Source organism: Danio rerio, chromosome 11 (genome assembly GCF_049306965.1).
Source record: "Danio rerio strain Tuebingen ecotype United States chromosome 11, GRCz12tu, whole genome shotgun sequence".
Taxonomy (NCBI): Eukaryota; Metazoa; Chordata; class Actinopteri; order Cypriniformes; family Danionidae; genus Danio; species Danio rerio.
Window position 1 is genome coordinate 10,750,668 of NC_133186.1, and position 18,595 is coordinate 10,769,262.

The 18,595-nt window shown below is 36.8% G+C and overlaps 1 protein-coding gene across 25 annotated transcripts in view; it reads right to left on the reverse strand.

The window, feature by feature from the left end:
- ect2 (epithelial cell transforming 2) overlaps nucleotides 1-18,595 on the reverse strand; it is a 71,772-nt gene that overhangs the window by 13,308 nt on the left and 39,869 nt on the right. For all 25 annotated transcript variants that reach the window (XM_073915793.1, XM_073915786.1, XM_073915776.1 and 22 more), the window contains 8 exon segments: nucleotides 17,462-17,558; nucleotides 17,143-17,224; nucleotides 16,894-16,972; nucleotides 13,128-13,247; nucleotides 7,705-7,843; nucleotides 3,569-3,723; nucleotides 2,860-2,967; nucleotides 362-502 (listed from right to left, as the gene is read on the reverse strand). In XM_073915793.1, the coding sequence (XP_073771894.1) occupies nucleotides 362-502; nucleotides 2,860-2,967; nucleotides 3,569-3,723; nucleotides 7,705-7,843; nucleotides 13,128-13,247; nucleotides 16,894-16,972; nucleotides 17,143-17,224; nucleotides 17,462-17,558 (921 nt within the window).

Below are 18,595 nucleotides of genomic sequence, written 5' to 3' on the forward strand. Positions count from 1 at the left end.
GCTTGTTTTTTTGTGTTTTTATGAAAAAATTATTGAAAATAGCCACTCTTCTCTGAGCCTACATAAATATACAGATAAGAAAGCTCACCATCATGTTGCTTGAATAGGCATCAGGGCAAAAGTGTTTTTTTCCCCCCTTCTATTCGTTCTAAGAGTGAATGAACCTTGAAGCACACGGATGCACCATTTGCTGTTGTGCATGTTTTTTCAAAACAAGTAAAAGGATGGTGTGGACAGGTCTCAAAAATGAGTGCATTATTCATACATCATCGACTCAGTTGTGCGTCTTTCATTCAAAGCTAAGATCAATACATTACTAAGAAGAAAGAGACAGAGAAAGTGTGTGTGCATGCGGACTCACAGCCAGTGTGGAGCTGCTGGACATTCGGCTCATGCGATCAGCATCTGGGCAAGGACTCCTCTCATCTGGGGTACCATTGGCCATAAAAGCCCTCTGAAGCACACGCTTGGGGGTTTTAGTGAAAGAAAAGGCTCGTGTGACCTAAAAATCGCAAAGCAGAACTTTTACAAAGTGCAACATATTCCGGGATCAACTTCTTTGTTGATCTTAAAACAACATTCCAATCAACCAATAAGATTTGAGAGACAAGTTAATGTTAAGTTTAAGCTAACAATCAGCGTAAGATGTTTCAACGTCATTGCTATTCTCATATAATACCACAAGAGGAGATGTTTAGAGTTGGGTTTAGGGGTAGGGATTGCAGTTGGACAACATTTTTGGACAAAATAATGTTTCAGGATCAACAATATATGACAAATGTAAAGTTGTATTCACATTGAAATGTATAAAATGGGGAAAAACCCCAAAGTTGGCTGCACGATACTGTAAAAATCTAGCATTGTGATCTTACTGTATGTTTTTCTGTGATATACACTACGACATGAATACAATTAACCAGATGGCTTGAATAGCCTTTTAGAAAAGAATGCATTACTTCAGATTAATTGGGATAATTTGGCAAAGGAGTGAATCATGCATAAAAAAAATAATAAACAAGTTACAAGAATGATAAATACAATAGAGCAAAGAAAAAAAAAGGTGCTTTGTGTTTTTTTTTTTTTGGAGTCTAACATCACTTAGGTTGAAGAAACAAAACTACATGCTCTTCATTGTATGAATAATCCAATTAAACATTGACCGTAAAATGTTTTATGCCTGAATGTTTCTAGCTCTCGTCAGCGGCCTTCAAAAACACATGCAGACATGGTTGTTACGTCCCAGTGTTGTTTTGGGATCATGATTTTCCCTTTTTGCCAGTCTCCCTCTCTCTCTGCTTTTATCCGCTGGATTGACTCACGCTGCCCAGCTGTTTGCCGTGTCCCCCTTGACGTCATCCTACTGTCTCCAATGCAGCCGCTGCAACCGTGACAAAAGTGTTGAGGGGACGCTACTTGTGAGGCCCGGGACGCTTTGAATTTCTGTTGTACTGTGTGTCAGTGAATCATTGTAATTGGGTATTTTCTGTATCTATTTGTTTGGATGCGGCCTGCATCTCATCTCTCTAACTACCCCATCTACCTGTATAAACATTTTGTGTCCCGTTTGTTGTCTCAGTGTTGTTTCAATATATTTTTGTACATTTTTATTGTACTTTATTGCTTTTAGTTAGTCATGGTATTTTTTCCCTCACTCATTGATGTTGTGTGTTTGCTTTAGGGATGAGATGATAACCATTTTCAAAGTATACTGTGGTTTGGAAAAGTCAAGGTTTTCAATTCGCCAACATTTTTTGTTATATCGTTCCTACTGTGTATGTGAGATTTTATATTTTTTATCTTCAGCAAAGAAGATACAAAGATACCATTTTAATTTGTAAAGAAATCTGTGTTTTTGAAGCCAATTAAGACAGCAGAAGTCTTCATTTTAATTTTGTAGCCTGACATGTTAACCGTTACAAAATATTAAAGTATTTCTCAAAAATATTTCTTTTTTATCTGTGTCCGAAATCGCCTACTACTCAGTAGGTCAAGGCTGTCAAACTCAAATCCTGGAGGGACGCAGCCCTGCACAGTTTAGTTCCAGCCCACCTTCAACACACTTGTAAGTTTCAAACAAGACAAAAGCACTCAATTAGTTTGAATAGAATTTAGTTGAATTAGAATTTACTACTCAACCAATAGAAAAGTACATTCTATACAGTATGAATGCGAGTAGCTTGAAGGGAGCTCGGATGTACTATGGATGCCATTTTGTCATCATTACATGACATTCCCGCTTCACTCCATTTCATGAATTTTCCATCGGATGCGCACTTCAGAATATCACTGGAAGTTCGAATTCTATGAATTAAGACATATCACTTGGCTTGCATACTGTTTTTAGCGAACTATATAGTATGGAACTCTGTGATTTAGGGAGAAGCCACTGTGTTAAAAGCTGGAAATTATTATTATTTTTGTATGGAGACATTTATAAAGAAAATATTTTAGAGTAGTAATCACAATACCGTAAAACCTTGATATTTTTATTCAAGGTTATCATACCGTTACAGTATACCGGCCCATGCCTAGTTTGCTTATGTGTTTCATCCAAAATTAATGTTACTCTCCCTCCCCTTGACTGACCACCTTTATGATTGCAACAATGGTTAAACTCAAACATCTCATATGTTCTGAACTTTTGCCTGTGCAAAGTGACTATCGCAGATGATTGAATTGTGAAAGTGACGCTGAAATCATATATTGTGCAGTCCTAAAATTATTATTATTTTTCAAAATCATACAAAAACAGTGTCAAATATCAAAACAGGATTGGAGTTACTTGCGTCATGAACGCTGACAGAAATTTGCATTCATATCATGCCGTCATTTTCAATAGTCCCAGGTTCTTCTCCCTACCTTCTTTGATGTCTTTTTGATGGCTCTGGATGCTCGGCTGAGCGTGCTGTCCATGTCCTTAGTGCTCACTTGGACCGAGTCAGGATCGGTGCTCTGAATGAGATCTTCCTGTTTGAGACAGGCAAAAATTAAATCAGAACACAGAGATACTGCTGGCCTGTCAAAGAGTGCAAAGAGAAGCGTCACTGTTCAGCTTCCCAAACAGCATGTTGATATTCAGAGGAGCAGAGAGTGAATGAGACTGCATTTCACATGTGGCTAGATCGCCACCTCATGGCCAGTAATAAAATTGCAGGCAAGGCCAAAAACGCAATTAGCCGCAGGGTTTGGTCTGGTTGTTTAATTATAAAGGGAAAATACATGCATCTGTCTGCCCGCGCCAATTACATGTGCCGTTTTGAAAGGCCTGGGCGGGACCTGCAGTTCTGCAGCACGAAGATAAAGACGTCTATGTCTGAAGTGTAAAGTTCAAGTACAATTGCTCTCTTAATTACATTAATCTGCCTCCCAGTTTAACCACACAGGAGCATCTAATAGGATTAGCCAACACCAAAAGGCCCACACAAACCTCCTAATTTATAGCCACAATAAAAGGAAAGCAGAGCTAATAAAATAAATAATTGAGTTGTGTTCAAGACCTGAGGGGGATGATCTGAGGAGGAAGTGGCCACGTGCGTGTGTGTGTATGTATGTGTGCGTTTGTGCTCACCGCGTCAGCTCGACAGATCGTATTGGCCACCTGACGGCAGAGAGTTCTGAGCCAGGTAGTTTTGAGGGTGTCTTCAGCCGTCAGCTGGAAACTGAATAGCAAGTTCTCTTGTTCTGTAGGAGGACGCACCACCAGGGCGAAGGCGTTCTGACACTCTAAGAAAGAGATAACCAAATAAAAAAATGAATAAATAAAAATAGAGGCAGAGCATCTCACTTAGAATTAAGCCTAGAAGATGCCATGATCTATATTACACAAAGAAAAAAAAATGAGCTGACTGGTCAACTTGCTGGCCATTATTGTGAAATAAGACACTATTCTGCTTCCAATCAAGTTCGATTTTGGATCTTGACCGGCTGACTGTAAAATGTTATAGAGCATTTTATTCAAGCATTAAAATTGATATAACTTCCTGACCAAAACTAAAAGCAAAACAACCATTCCCATCAAAACCACACCTGAAGAAAAAAAACTGTAAACAAACTAAACAGGAAAAAAAAGTATTATCAGCAATTAATTATTTGTATGTTAATTGGTTATTAATAAAGTCAACCAAAAGCCACATTCACAATGTCTTTAAAAGACTAGTGAAATTAAAATTTGATTCTCTCATCAAATCTTGACCTATCAAAAGCTCTCCAGTATCTGACATGCCCACCCCACTCAAGACACTTTTCTGTTGATGCACTTGAGCTCAACCACTCCCACTGGCATGGCTGTGATAAAAAAAAAATAAATAAATAAAAAATAAAAATAAAAACCAAGCGCCAACCTCCCACTCTTTCTTGTGAAGCAAATACGAAAGTAAATGAAACTGCAATTCATCGAAACTCCGCTAGTCCTGGCTCCAAAATAGAGCACATTTCTATTACATTTACATTTAGTCATTTAGCAGACAATTTTATCCAAAGCGACTTACAATTGAGGACAAGGAAGCAATTTACACAACTATAAAAGCAACAATGAATAAGTGCTATAGGCAAGTTTCAGGTATGTAAGTGTAAGAAGCAAAACATTAGTAATTTTTTTGACCCCAATGTTAAAATGGCTAATTTTATAGCTGAAAAATAGGTGTTTACAGCCTGATACAAAAATGATTTGGGTGTATACAGCTAATATTACCCTTCATGACAACTGTGAGGGGGTGAATTTTTTAATACAACTCATCAGTTTAGTTTATTTTAAGTCATAAAAAAGTCTTAAGTGGCATGGCCACTTCAGTGACAGCTAGGTCTTGCTGGTGGCCAGCATGCCATTCTGGCTGATTAGCTGCTAAACTCGGCATATACAACATATTTTTGCTTTGTTTATGTGGCTTTACACACTCAACTGCATTTTGGAATTATTTCCAATAATTATTAGATAATAGGGCATGCTATGTGCACTTAACTGTGCTCACAAACCATTCAAGTGGCCTCCAATTCCTAGATGAGTGAAATTCTTATATACTCACGTACCATATCTATAAATGTATTTATTATTTAAGCTAAATTACAATTATAATTTTCTTTAGAACTTGAATGCACTCCAGAATCTGAGTGATCAGCTGTAGGCAATAGAACAGTTATCTCAAAAGTTTTCATAGTGTTAACCCTGGATTTCATAAATAGGTTTGCATTTACTAACACAGACTCTATTTGAAGTATTTGGACGTAATTTGCATTTTCCTCATGTCGAAAAATGTCATAAGAACAATGCTTAGTGGCTTAATGTAGTACAACAGTGTTTTTAAAAGACTAAACATTTATTGATATAGTATACAACCAAACACGTGGTCAGAACACAAACGAGTCGCAGGTAATGACGTATTAAGCGTTTCTCTCAAAGAAAACATATCTAAGCAAAGTTCAAGCAGGCATAAGTAGCTCCGCCTCTTTGCCCTTTTTTGGTTACCCCTGGTCAGTGTGATGGCAATGGTTGGCCATGCCCGCTTGTAGCTTGTTTTTTTTTTAAGTTCCTAGGTTCTGCAGGTTGCAATATAGTGATTTTTTATTTATTTTTTTTGCCAATCTTAAGCCAATTGTAATGTTTTGTTTTGGTTCGAGTTGGAATTTCTCTAACCAATCGCAGAGCCCAGGGAACCAGAGTGAGTGGTCCGACTTGGCCTCCCTGGTCCACTAGTAGCTTGATTTGCGCTCTTAAAAAACCTATGGGTGACGTCAATATTTTTTAGTCTATGGATAAAAACATACTATTGGCTGTTTTTTTGGTTTTTTTAATAGGGATGAGCTACTCTATGCCCCGCCTTGTCTTAATTTTTCAGTTGAAAATATGTCAAACATGCAGATTTGATGGGACTTTTAATGTATACAACGTCATCTTTCAAAAAAAAATAATATTCATTGGGAAACAATGCAGGTAAGGGATTCATCTACGGAGATTTGATTGAATCATAACAAGTGGACCCCTGGGAAATTAGTTCATTTGCGGCACGAAATGGGCTCCAGTGCTAAGAGCTGCTCTTGTAGAAGCACAGATCTGAATCTCAGTCAAAATTCCATGTGTTAAAGTTTGATTTACAGCCTTACTGTGTCTTTAGCGCATGGAAATGTAGTAAAGTAGGGCTGAGTGGTATATTCAATATTCACAATTAATTCTCAATGATTCGGCAGGCTCTATAAAATGAGTTTTATGACCACTCGATTTCCTAAAATTGCAACAGTATTATATTAATTTTGGGATTCTTCCATTTCCTTTTTTTTTTTTGCATGAAAGGAATAATACAGCTTGCAAGTTCGGTTTTAAATGATCATATTAAAATATTTGTTTAATTTTAACAAATTTTCATCGATTAAAATGTTTGGTATGAGGTTATTACACGGTCCAGCCTACTACCATTTTGAATTGCATAAGCGAATATAAATTAATATATTTTTTAAGAATGTTTTTTTTTTTTTTTTTTAGATCTACACTATGAAAGCTTTATTGCTGAATTGGTTAAATTACAATAAATGGTTAACGCATTAAAATCCAAACTACAACCCTTTAACCCAGTATTCCTCTGAAAGCAACAAAAATAATACTGTGTTGAAAGAACTAAATCGGTTTCATAACTGCATGACAACTTCTCTCTCTGGGTCACCGACAGTGCAAATGCAAATGCAAATGAGAATTTTCCGCTCCGAACACACTTGTCAAAGATTTAACAGGATTATCTGAAAAGCTGTCATCATCAACCACAGACATAAGATTGTGTAGGTGATTAACTGCACAGCTCAACTATCATTAATAAATAATACAATTGTAAATTGTTCATGTTAGCTCATTGCACATTCCCTAATATGTGGATTGCTTTGAATATTTTTAAAAATAAGTGTATAAAAGTATTATTTTAAAAAGCATGTGTTAGGGATTAAGTGCCAATGTTAGCTAATTTAATTGATAAAGTTATAAATTGTTAATTTAATGCTTATGCGTGAAATAAAACCTTACAGTTATTTGTTATCATATATTTTGTTAAAATATCTAAAAGGTAAATACTGTCATTACGCTGCAAAAAAATGCTTTTCTTAGATTTTTTTTGTCTTGTTTCTAGTCCAAATATCTAAAAAAACTTATATCAAGAAGCATTTTCTAGGCAAGCAAATCATAATATCTTGTTTTAAAAAATAATATGCCAAATTGAAGTTCATTTTACCTTAAAACAAGCAAAATAAACTGCCAATGGGGTAAGCAAAATAATCTAGTTTTTCCTTTTGACATAATATTATTTTTCTTACCCCATTGGCAGATTATTTTGCTTGTTTTAAGGGAAAATGAACTTCAATTTGGCATATTGTTTCTTAAAACAAGACAATATATTTTGCTTGTTTAGAAAATTCTTCTTGATTTAAGAATTTCTAGTTAAAATCAAAAACAAGTCAAAATCTAAGTAAGAAAAACATTTTTTACAGTGTTCTTACCATATATTGCAATGTTTTCTTATGATTAAATAAGATTTCAGTGTCCTTTTAAGACCTTTTTTTAGACTTGTTAACATGTTTTTAAGTATATCGGCCAGCTCTACAGTGTAGTGACACACTTTACACATATCCAGACTTAACCTCTCTCTCCTGGGTGCTAATTCAGAACACAGAAAACTCGAATATGCACGAGTGCACTTGGTGAGATGCAGAACAGTTTAGTCGTTTCCTCACCCTCAGTGTCCTGGATGTCAAGGACTCTTCTGATCTGGGACAGGGGCATCAGGGTGATGTGTTTGAGCTGGGCAGGTGGTCGTGTCTGACCCAATGGACTCCGAAAATTTGTTATCACCTTGTGCCTTTTCCTGGCGATCTGAATGTAAAGACAAACAAACAGAATAAATATATAAAATAAAACATCTAAATTAGGGCTGTTGATTTAAAATGTAAAAAAAAATGTGTTGGTTATGAAAATAAATAAATAAACGCATTCACTTTTAATGTAAGACATACATTTTTAAGTTGATTAGTGATCAACATGATGCACAGTGGAGACTATAGAACATTGTTATATTTTTCTAGATTATTTTTCTAAAACTGGCTAAACTACATCTTGACTTTTATATTTGCATGATAAGTGTAATTAACGTTTGTTTTGTTCTGAAAAACTCAACTGTAAATGCGATACACTTTTTTTAGAGAGTTATGTGAATAAGTTCATATTCTGAGACTGAGACCTTTTATCTCTTTATTTTTTACCCATACCTGCCAACATATGTTTTTGAAGATTCGCTGGGGGCGGGGAGGGGGGGTGATTGAGATGCAGAAGGGATGCCTGGTCTGTTTTATGCACCAGGTATCGGCTGCCATATGAATAGTCACCGGTCCTGGGGTGATCCTGGGGTCTGTTGGCAGGTATGGGACTGTTGGCAGGTTTGGTTTTGCCAGCAAAAAAATACTTTTTGATGCATAAAAGATGTGCATCCACAATTTGTTTTTTTTTCTGATTGAACACATTAGGCATTAACCACCACCTACTGGTGGTTTGGACTCCATATTTAATAATTCAGTAAGCAAAATGATTTCAGATTTTTATATTACTGTTAAATAAAATAGCATCCATACAGTACATCCAGACACGCATTCATCCAATGGCATAAAACACACTTTTTCATCCAGCACTTTTGTTTGAAACACTTATAATTTTTGCAGAACCTATATATTTTTAATGTTCTAAACTGTTTCTGAGCGGCAATAAATGGTCTGTTACCATATTTAGATACATCTTCAGAAACAAAATAAGAGGGGAATGCATGGCTGTTGTACTGTAGCTTCAAAGTTTGCGTTTTAAAATACAAACAAAATCAAAACTAACCTTATGATTTTGTTAGCTCACATTGCTAGTTTTGTAATGTTATTTTAGTCTGTATTAATTAATCTGTGAATGTCATTAAGAAAAACTAAATTGCTCTTGTAATCTTTAATTGAAAAATGTGTTTTTTTTTCCCTCTAATTTGTCAGATCGTGTATGTCTTAGATATTGGGCTTGGCTAACATGCTCAACCACACCCCTCAGGCTGTCAGTTTTTACAACAAACAGAAATGGTGAAGAGCAGGTGTCTCGTGTTATAATAACAACTCTTCTAAAACCCATTTCCAGATCTTTCTAAATGAAATGGCTACTTTACAACATCTAATCAGCTTGCAGTAGAAAAAAACAAGCCACGGCCACTGTTTCCTCATCACCATACAGAAAGAAAGAAGAAAACAATAGTCGCAGGTTTCAGTTCTTGTAAACTAAATACCGCCACTTTATAGGTAAACCTGTCTAACTGCTCATTAACGCAAATATCTAATCAGCCAATCACATGGCAGCAATTCCATGCATTTAGGCATGTAAACATGGTCATGGCAATCTGCTGCAATTCAAACCTGAATGAGCATCAGAATGGGCAAGAAAGGAAATTTAAATGACTGAGCATGGTTGTTGGTGCCAGACGGGCTAGTCTGAGTATTTCAGAAACTGCTGCTCTACTGGGCTTTTCATGCAAAATCTTCTCTAGGGTTTACAGAAAATAGTCTGAAAGAGAGAACATATAAAGTGAGCCGTAGTTCTGTGGGTGCAAATGCCTTGATGCCAGAGGTCAGAGGACATTAGTACCAATTGAGCATCATGTCAACGCCACAGACTACCCGAGTATTATTGCTGACGATGTTCATCCCAGTGTACCAAGCTTCTGATGGCTACTTCCAGCAGAATAACATGTCATAAAACGCAAATCATCTCAGACTGGTTTCTTGAACATGACAATGAGTTCACTGTACCCAAATGACCCCCACAGTCTTTAGATCTCAATACAATGGAGCACTTTTGGGATGTGGTGAAACGAGATTTACATCATGGATGTGCAGCCGACAAATCTGCAACAACGGTGTGACGCTATTATGTTAATATGGACCAAAATCTCTGAAGAATATTTCCAGTACCTTGTTGAATCTATGTCATGAATGATTAAGGCAGTTCTTAGGGCGAAAGATGGTCCAACAAAGAAACTAGGAAAGAATACCTAATATAGTTTATAAAAATTGATGCCTTTGAATTTAACTATGATGCAGGTAATTTCTTATTAATTATGCAATTAAGATAGATTAATCACAACATGTAATTAGATTCGACTTAACTGACAGGCTTACTTTCAATACAAGCAGCTTTCTTCATACCAGAGGAATGTAAAATATTCTTTTGCGCACTCAGACGGAACAGTTGGGACTGCTTCGGGTGCTTTAGAGGAGCCGAAATGTGTAATGCAGATTGAGGTGACAGATATGCATACAGAGGACTTCCTAAAATGAATAATTGATCACTCAGAGTCTTCCCTTCTCCCTGGTCTCATTACCAAGCCAGAGGTAGAATTAGGTGAAGAGGACCAGAGCCGTGTACCAGTGCACGCGAGTAAACCCCTCAACAGTGCTTAATCGCATCCCCTCACTAATTGGGGAAACAGGCCAGAAAGTCGAGTCAGCAAGCAGAGATTGCACATGCATAAATTATTCACTTTTTTCCCCCTCAATGGTTGCGCTCACCCGTGAACTAAACAAACAATTGTTGAGGTTGCTGAAATTGTGCAGAAGGAAAAAATGAAAGGGAATTTAAGGAGGCGCTGATGGAGGTTAAACTGAGGAGCGGGAAGAGCCAAGATGTTCAAGAAATAATACATTACATAATAAAAAGAAATCTAGTTTAAATGCAGACAATTTGTTAAAAAGACAACACTGAAAAGTGTTTGAAACACTTTGAAATGATGCAAAGTACATTTATTTCTGACCCTTTTCATTTTATTATGATAGGACAGTAGATTTTAAAAGGAAGTAAAGTTGGAGAAAGGGGGAATGGGAAAGATCAACGAGTCTGAAGTCTAATATCTTCCAGTGATAAAACGTATAAGTTTTGCTGCGGTTACGAGCTCCGGTTTTCAAGCTCCGAAAATGGAGCATTCGAACGCCTTTTTGGTTTTTAAACACTGCTGCTCCATGTCAGTGTGAATGGGGGGAAACGGAGACATCTGAGGCGTAGCAGCAGACATTCGCCCACATCTGACTGGGGTTTTGTCTCAATATTAAGTGCAAAAAGTTCAGTCTTGCATAGTCCATTTCTAGTAAGTTCAGACTTCGCAAGTTTGATATGGAAAACAAACTCTCGAGGACACAAAGGGTAAATCTTCAACGGGAAAAGGTAGGCGGATACCTGCAACCATGCCTCCGTTTTCAAATGGGACCAGTGATGTGTGCTTGCAGTGGTAAACAAATATAAATATATATAAACATGTGTGGTTCCACATTAAAGCCTGTTTCACACCATAAGTGTAAGCAGAGCGTGATTTTTCCACATCCATGTTAACAGATTAGAGCTTTCATCACGCATGCAGCAGCAGCGCATCAGTGCAAGCGTCGCTGAAGCAGCAGTGCCGTGTTTCGGCGCTGGGTCTATTTTTGCCGTGCTGCTCACGCTTAATTAAAGTGACAGTGCACTGATAATGACCAAAACACATTGAATGACAGTAAAAAGTAGTAATTTTACCCAATAGATGCGTTAATAATATAAAATGATTTATTTATAGTCAAATCAAATGAACTTAAACGATTAAAAACTGCAACAAACATTTATTTAGGGCCGAACTACAAATCCAAATGTAAAACAGTTTTAGTATCTGTTTCGCCTAAGTTGCACACTAGTGTTGCAGGAGAGGGGAAGTGGCTGCTTTAAGACTGCTATTTACGGGAGTTGTAGTCCATAGAAGTGTATTGTGGGTAGTGTAGTTTGACACGCATGCTGGATGATTTCAGCTCGCTGTGTGCTGTGCAGCTGAAGCAGAGGAAGAAAGTTTTATTCGGCTTTGTATTAAGCTCACTTAAGTTATTCCACCCGGGAGCTGTTTGCACTGTGAACCTGACAACACGAAAATAAGTAAAAGAAGGGCGTGCATTAATTAATCACTTTTGTCCGTCTCATCCTTTGCACGAGCTGTTACTCTGCCACTGGACATTACTGAAGTGGAGAAAGTAGGCTAACACTAGTTTGATCATGTTTAAATATGATTATAACCATATTGTATAAATATTATTATAACTACACCTACAACAACCTGACAATCAAAAACCAATACATGACATGATATCACAGGAGATGGTCTTCTGAGTGTACCAGACATGAATGACACTCCACATGGAGCTTGAGAAGCATACAGTACTGTATTATCTTTATAATTTGCAAAATTAAGACTTGAAAGTTAAAGAAACAGCATAGGAGGAGGTTGCCGCGGGCCTTGGTGCAGATGAAGCTTATAAAATTATTATTTGCATATAGAGAGATAGACAGAGATAGATTGATTTCTGCAGCAGCTGCCGAAGATCTGCATGCTGCAGACACAGCTGGTGTGAAAGGCAAATCTGCTCACGCATTGCTTTCGCTTGCAGTGTGAAACCGGCGTAAAACGTTTTAGTTTTAAAACAGTGTTTTAGAATGAAAACAATGCACGTCCACACTGGCATTTATGAAAAGATCTCGGTCCACACTAAACTGCATGAAAACTCCAGAGTAGTGGAATGGATGGAAGGCGTTACAGTCGCAAAACATGCATTTTAAAACTAAAACGTTTTCAGTGTTATAGTGTGGACAGAGGGCTTTTCAGAAAAGCTAGATGAAACACCAGTGTGGACTTGGTTCACTTTATTAGTGTATACAGGGCCGTGTGTATTTTTCGTGAGTGGGTTGCTGCTGCGACAGGTGAGGGGTGGAGGATTGTGATGTCTATCGGCCATCGGCAATGGCATCATCTATCAACCCAACCCTAGCTCTCTCTCTCGCATGCACGCACGCACACACACACACACACACACACACACACACACAATAGTAGTAATAATAATAATAATAATAATAATAATAATAATAATGATAATAATGTCACCTAGCAATGTATGCAATGTGGTTGTAATAACAAAACCATAAATAAAAATCAGATATTACTTTGCCATCATACGGCTTTCAAAAAAAAAAACAACAAATATAATAAGACAAAGATTAATGCATTTGTTTTGTATAATAAAGAAGATTTTTAATTTATATCCACTTTGCAAAGCAGAAAATTTTACTTTACCTCTAAGCAGTCGTTGAACAGGAAAAGTGTGACATGTTCTCCACGATCACAGGGTTTGTCTCCCAGCGCAATGGTCTCCACCCTGTGAACCAGACTTCGGTGTGACGATAACAGGTTGGCCTGTAGGTGAAAAAAAAAAAATTAATACAAATACATTGGTTGCCATGTCGCAAAACATTTACAAAATTTCCAGTAAATTAATTAATTATAAGTGAGGACTGTGCTGAATTTTGCTCAATCGACCCGAGCGCTTGATGAACATGCTGCATTTGCTGTCTCAGTGTTGTTCCTGGATCAGACTCTTGCTGCTTCAGTTCCCATGAGTTACCAAAGCCCAACTGATCCAGGAAAAGCACCCCCAATCTGAGGGTGATCATTGGTTTGGCAGCCCTGGTCTCTGGACGCAGCTGTTCTGGGGCGAGTCTGACAGGAGACAACATGAGCTGACTCACTCTGATCCATTTAGTGGAGAGAGGATGTTTCAGAGAAGCATGGCTGTATCTCCCAGCATGGAGAAGAGAGGAACAGGAGCCAACAATAAAGCATGATACTTTAACATTTACTGACAAAAGAAGGGTTCTCCCTAAAACACCAGCTGGCCATTGAAAATGGGTATGACTATGGCCAGAGAGAATCTGCTGATATTTTTTGCTATTTTTGCAGAGAATTGTAAAAAAAAAATCAGCGGATTTATGTGGAATTGTATCATAATTAAAAACCTAATATATGAAATAATAAATACATTTAAGTAGAATAACTTCTTTGGTAAACAAGTCTTTCAAAGAAATATATACTGAAAGACAGAAAATATTTCTTTACAAACTGTAATGTGAATAAATCATACAAACATTTTAATATTACTTTATTTATATCAGATTAAAATTAATAAAATGAATTTAAAAACTGAATAAATATAAATTTACACACATTTACATGAGCAAGATACCCCTGGGATCCTCCAAATTAAATTTAAGGCTTTTTAAAACCTTTTTAATACCATTTCAAACAAAATTCAATGCCAACTTTGTACCCATTTAAACAGAAGTATGAGGGGAAAAGGTCAGATCTGTATACATTTTGAACCATAGAAAATAATTATGTACAAGTAGGCTTTTTTTTATTTCAATTATCAGTTATATTTAACAACCAAATCTACCTTCGGGTATAAATAAAGTAACCTACCCACCTACCTACCTACCTACCTAATACATATGCAACAGCATGGTTGAACACCCAGTAGCGAACATGAAGTTCTAATTGAAGGTCAAACATGATCACATTAGCCCTTTGACCTGTTCAGTCAGTTAGGTCCTACTCACACTATGCCATTCGTACCGTGCCCAGGCCAGTGTCCCGGATCGTTTAAGAAGTGTGAGTGTGCTGAATCGGGCTCAAGCACCGGAACCTGGCCCGGTTGGAAGAGGTGGGCCTGAGTGCGATTCACTTGGGCTTTGGCGCGGTATGCCCGAAACTGAAAGCGAGAAGTGACTTTAAGTGACTGTTTCATATGGATTTATTTATCATTCTTACTGTTCAGTGAATGCAAACTGCCGCAGTTTATTAAAGATGCAAACCCCTCACTGCACGACAGCTGCGCACCTTCAGCAGACCTCCTCATTCCTGCAGCACAAGGGCTTTATGATTGTTTATGAGTGCCAAAAGTGGCGGATCTGTTCGGCGAAATATCTGACTGCGTGTCATCGCATCCCTAAGGACTGTTTGGCGAAATATTTGACTGCATGTCACTGCATATCAAACGACTGAAACGATAAAACTAGAGAGAAATCTTTTCGGTGCTGCTGAGTGAGAGAGCGTTTCTCACTGAACAGCGCAGCAGCGATGATGTAAGCGTGCCGAGGTCCAATTGTGGAGTGAGTGCGGGCCGTCCGGGGAGACGGGAGGGGGGACAAGCGTGCTTTGGCCCGGTTCAAGGCAACTGTACCTAGTGTGAGTACGGCCTTATTTAGTTATAAAAGGAGCCAATCAGAATTTATTAATATATACAGTTTTGTTGCCTCCACACGAGAATGTAACTGCAACCTCAGAGTCAGGAAATATGGTTTTGAAAACATCTGTAATGTTCTCAAACGATATGTAAAGATGGTGCTCAGAGATTGTTTTAAGGACCCACATCATCTGTGCCTGCAGAGTTGGTGTTGAGACACAGTAAGATAGGATGTTCCTTGGCTGTGGTGGCAATGCTTCTAATGTAAACATTTCTTTGTTACTGATAGTAACTGAAAAGGTCTCCTGTGCACAAAACTGCACAATAGGTGGTTGGCGCTGATGAGCAGTACTACACGCGGTGTGTTTAGCACCCCTCATATGGGAGTGCAGGGCCATAACACCCTTCGTCACTAGTTAAAAAAAAAATTTCGGCACCAACAGCAGTAGGTGTCGCAGTCATTTCTTGGCACAGGCTTGACCCAAACGTAATTCGGAATCCTTGGCCACAGCGGATTAAACAGACACTTTCCCCAATGTAGCTGACAAACTAGGCAAGCCACTATCTTGTTCTGTACCCCGCTTGCCAAGTAACAGGTGTGCACCGCTTTCTGTTACAATGTGAAGCGCAAGGTGGACTGAATGTTACTCTGCATTAATTTTAATTAGCTTACATTAGTAACAGTTAATTAAGTTATGGTATGAATTTATTCCTAGGAAAGGTAAAACAAATTAATAAAATATTTGTAAGTAAAAACAAACTCAATGAGGAGCTAAAAATCAGCGGAAATCTGCAGATTTCTGCGTGCGCAAATTCCATGTGTGGCTAGGTATGACTTTCTTTCTTTAGCTAGAGAGAAATGAAGTTTTTGATGGAAAAAAACAAGGATTTTTTTTTCTTTTAATGCAAGTGAACAAGGCTCAAAGTATTTTCGATGGTTCAAAATATTTAGGCAGTAGCAGAAATTAAATTATATAAAACTTAATACTTTGCAAAATAGCATTTATGCCTTTTTAAAACTTAATACTTCAATTTCTCTACATTGATTCATAAGCTTTTAATACTCTAAAACCCCCCGGAAACCCCGTTTAAAAATAAATAAATAAATAAAAAATATTTAACATTTAATTAATCTCTTGAAGCTCACTTTTAATGTTATTTAAGTTTTCCAGCACCAAAAGCGGTCAATTTAATATTCCATAAACATTTCCCATTGTTTCTGACATTGATTAACAAACTATTTCCGCTACTGCACATTTAAAATGAGAAATTGACCACACAATTTACATATCCAATTGCACAACTATATATAAGTGAACTAAAGAAATATATGTCCCTTTATTGGAAAACTGTTGAATATTAAACAGTTGTTGAGATGTAAATGGTCAGTGATGTGTTATTGTGCTTGTGGCTCTGACCTCAACACTGTGATGATCTGTGAATGACCTGCTTTTATAACTTCGCTTTCATGGTCTGGATGGGCTGGCGGGAGAGATTTGCTTGGTGAATGTTGAAGTGTGCTTACATCATACTCTGATTTCAAAAGAGCGGGAAAAATCCCGTTGGTCATAATACGGTCAGTTTAGTTCTGTTGGTTGAAGGGGTGTGGAAATGATTTGAGTTATTTGAAAGCTGTAACGGCCACTGAAATAACATCTTTCATTGCGATCTGTCGACTCAAAGCTTCAAAAGACTTGGAATGTAGCACGACTTGTATGAAGTCAAGCAAATGACAGCACTGTGGGAAAGTGATTCCTTTAAACTCAAAAGATGTGTGTGAATGTGGAAAACTTCCAGAGAAGTAAAAACAAAATTACTTACAGGACAGCCGTCCACCTCATAAACAACATCAAAGATCTGCTTCTGTCCTTCTGTTTTCCTTTTATCCTCATTTATGTGGCTGTGAATTTGAGAGAGAGAGAGAGAGAAATATACAGCTCTTTACCTAAAAGCCACTGTTTTAGTCAATGATTTTGGCCCTTCAACATGTTCTGGTTGCTGAAATTAGTTCTCAGCGCAACGTTACTTTGTTTCAAGGATGGTTTTTATATAAGGACAATAAGGACTCACGTCATCACTTCCTTGAGAGACTCGATGGCCTTTTCAAGTGTCAATTTATCTGGGTTGTCATCTGATGTGTGTTTCTTTATATCTGCAAAGAGCAAAATTACATTTAAAAGCTTGTATATTACTATAAGCATACACTGGCTCAACATTACATTTATTTATTATAAAAACGTGGACAGGATGTGATATATTAAATTACTTTACAAACTGAATTGATCAAACTCTGTTTAGACCCTATGGATTCAGCTTAGTTTACTGAATAGGAACAGCTGTTTGTGTGTCTATCAGTTGCATCATGCCAAAGCCATATTATGTGGGTTACCATTCAGCAGGAGGGCGACGCTTGGCAGTCTCTGCACGGGACGAATCAAAAGCTCAACGAGAGTCTGACGGCCACACTCAGGTTTAGACTGATTAATCTGAATAACAAAACGAGGCAGAAAAATGTTATATACAGTCTTCGTTAAAATGAAAGAAACAAAGAAAGAAAGAAAGACATGTAACAGCTGGAGAAAGAAAGGAAAAAGACAGTAGGAAGAAAGAAATTAATGTAGAACAGAAAGAGAAAGCATGCAAGAAAGAATGAAAGAGAAATGTAGAAAAAGAAAGACAGAAATGCAAGGCAAGATTTTTTTATATAGCACATTTCATACACAAAGGTTATTCAAAGTGCTTTACGCAAGCAAGAATAAAAGAAACAAGAAAATAAAACAAAGAATTGAAAATGATTAAAAACAAATTCAATGTGTTAAAACAGGTTACAAAAGGATTGAAAAAGAAAATAAAGATATATTAGTGTGACCTGTTGGACAGTTGAAAGAAAGAAAGAAAGAAAGAAAGAAAGAAAGAAAGAAAGAAAGAAAGAATTAAGCGAAAAAAGAAAGAAAGAAAAGGAAAAAAGAAAGGAAAGAATTAAAAGAAAGAAAAGGAAAAGAAAAAAGAAAGAAGGAAAAAGGAAAGGAAAGAAGTAAAAGAAAAAAAGGAAAGAAAAGAAAAAGAAACAGGAAAGAAATAATGAAGACAGAATTAAAGAAAGGAAAAAGAAAGGAAAGAAAGAAAAAGGAAGAGGAAAGAAAGAAAGAAAGAAAGAAAAAAAAGAAAAAAAGAAAGAAAGAAAGAAAAAGAAAGAAAGAAAGAAAATAATGAAGAAAGAATTAAGCGAAAAAAGAAAGGAAAGAAAGAAAAGGAAAAAAGAAAGGAAAGAATTAAAAGAAAGAAAAGGAAAAGAAAAAAGAAAGAAAAGGAAAAATGAAAGGAAAGAAGTAAAAGAAAAAAAGGAAAGAAAAGAAAAAGAAACAGGAAAGAAAGAATGAAGACAGAATTAAAGAAAGGAAAAAGAAAGGAAAGAAAGAAAAAGGAAAAGAGGAAAGAAAGAAAGAAAGAAAGAAAAAAAAGAAAGAAAGAAAGAAAAAGAAAGAAAGAAAGAAAGAAAATAATAAAGAAAGAATTAAGCGAA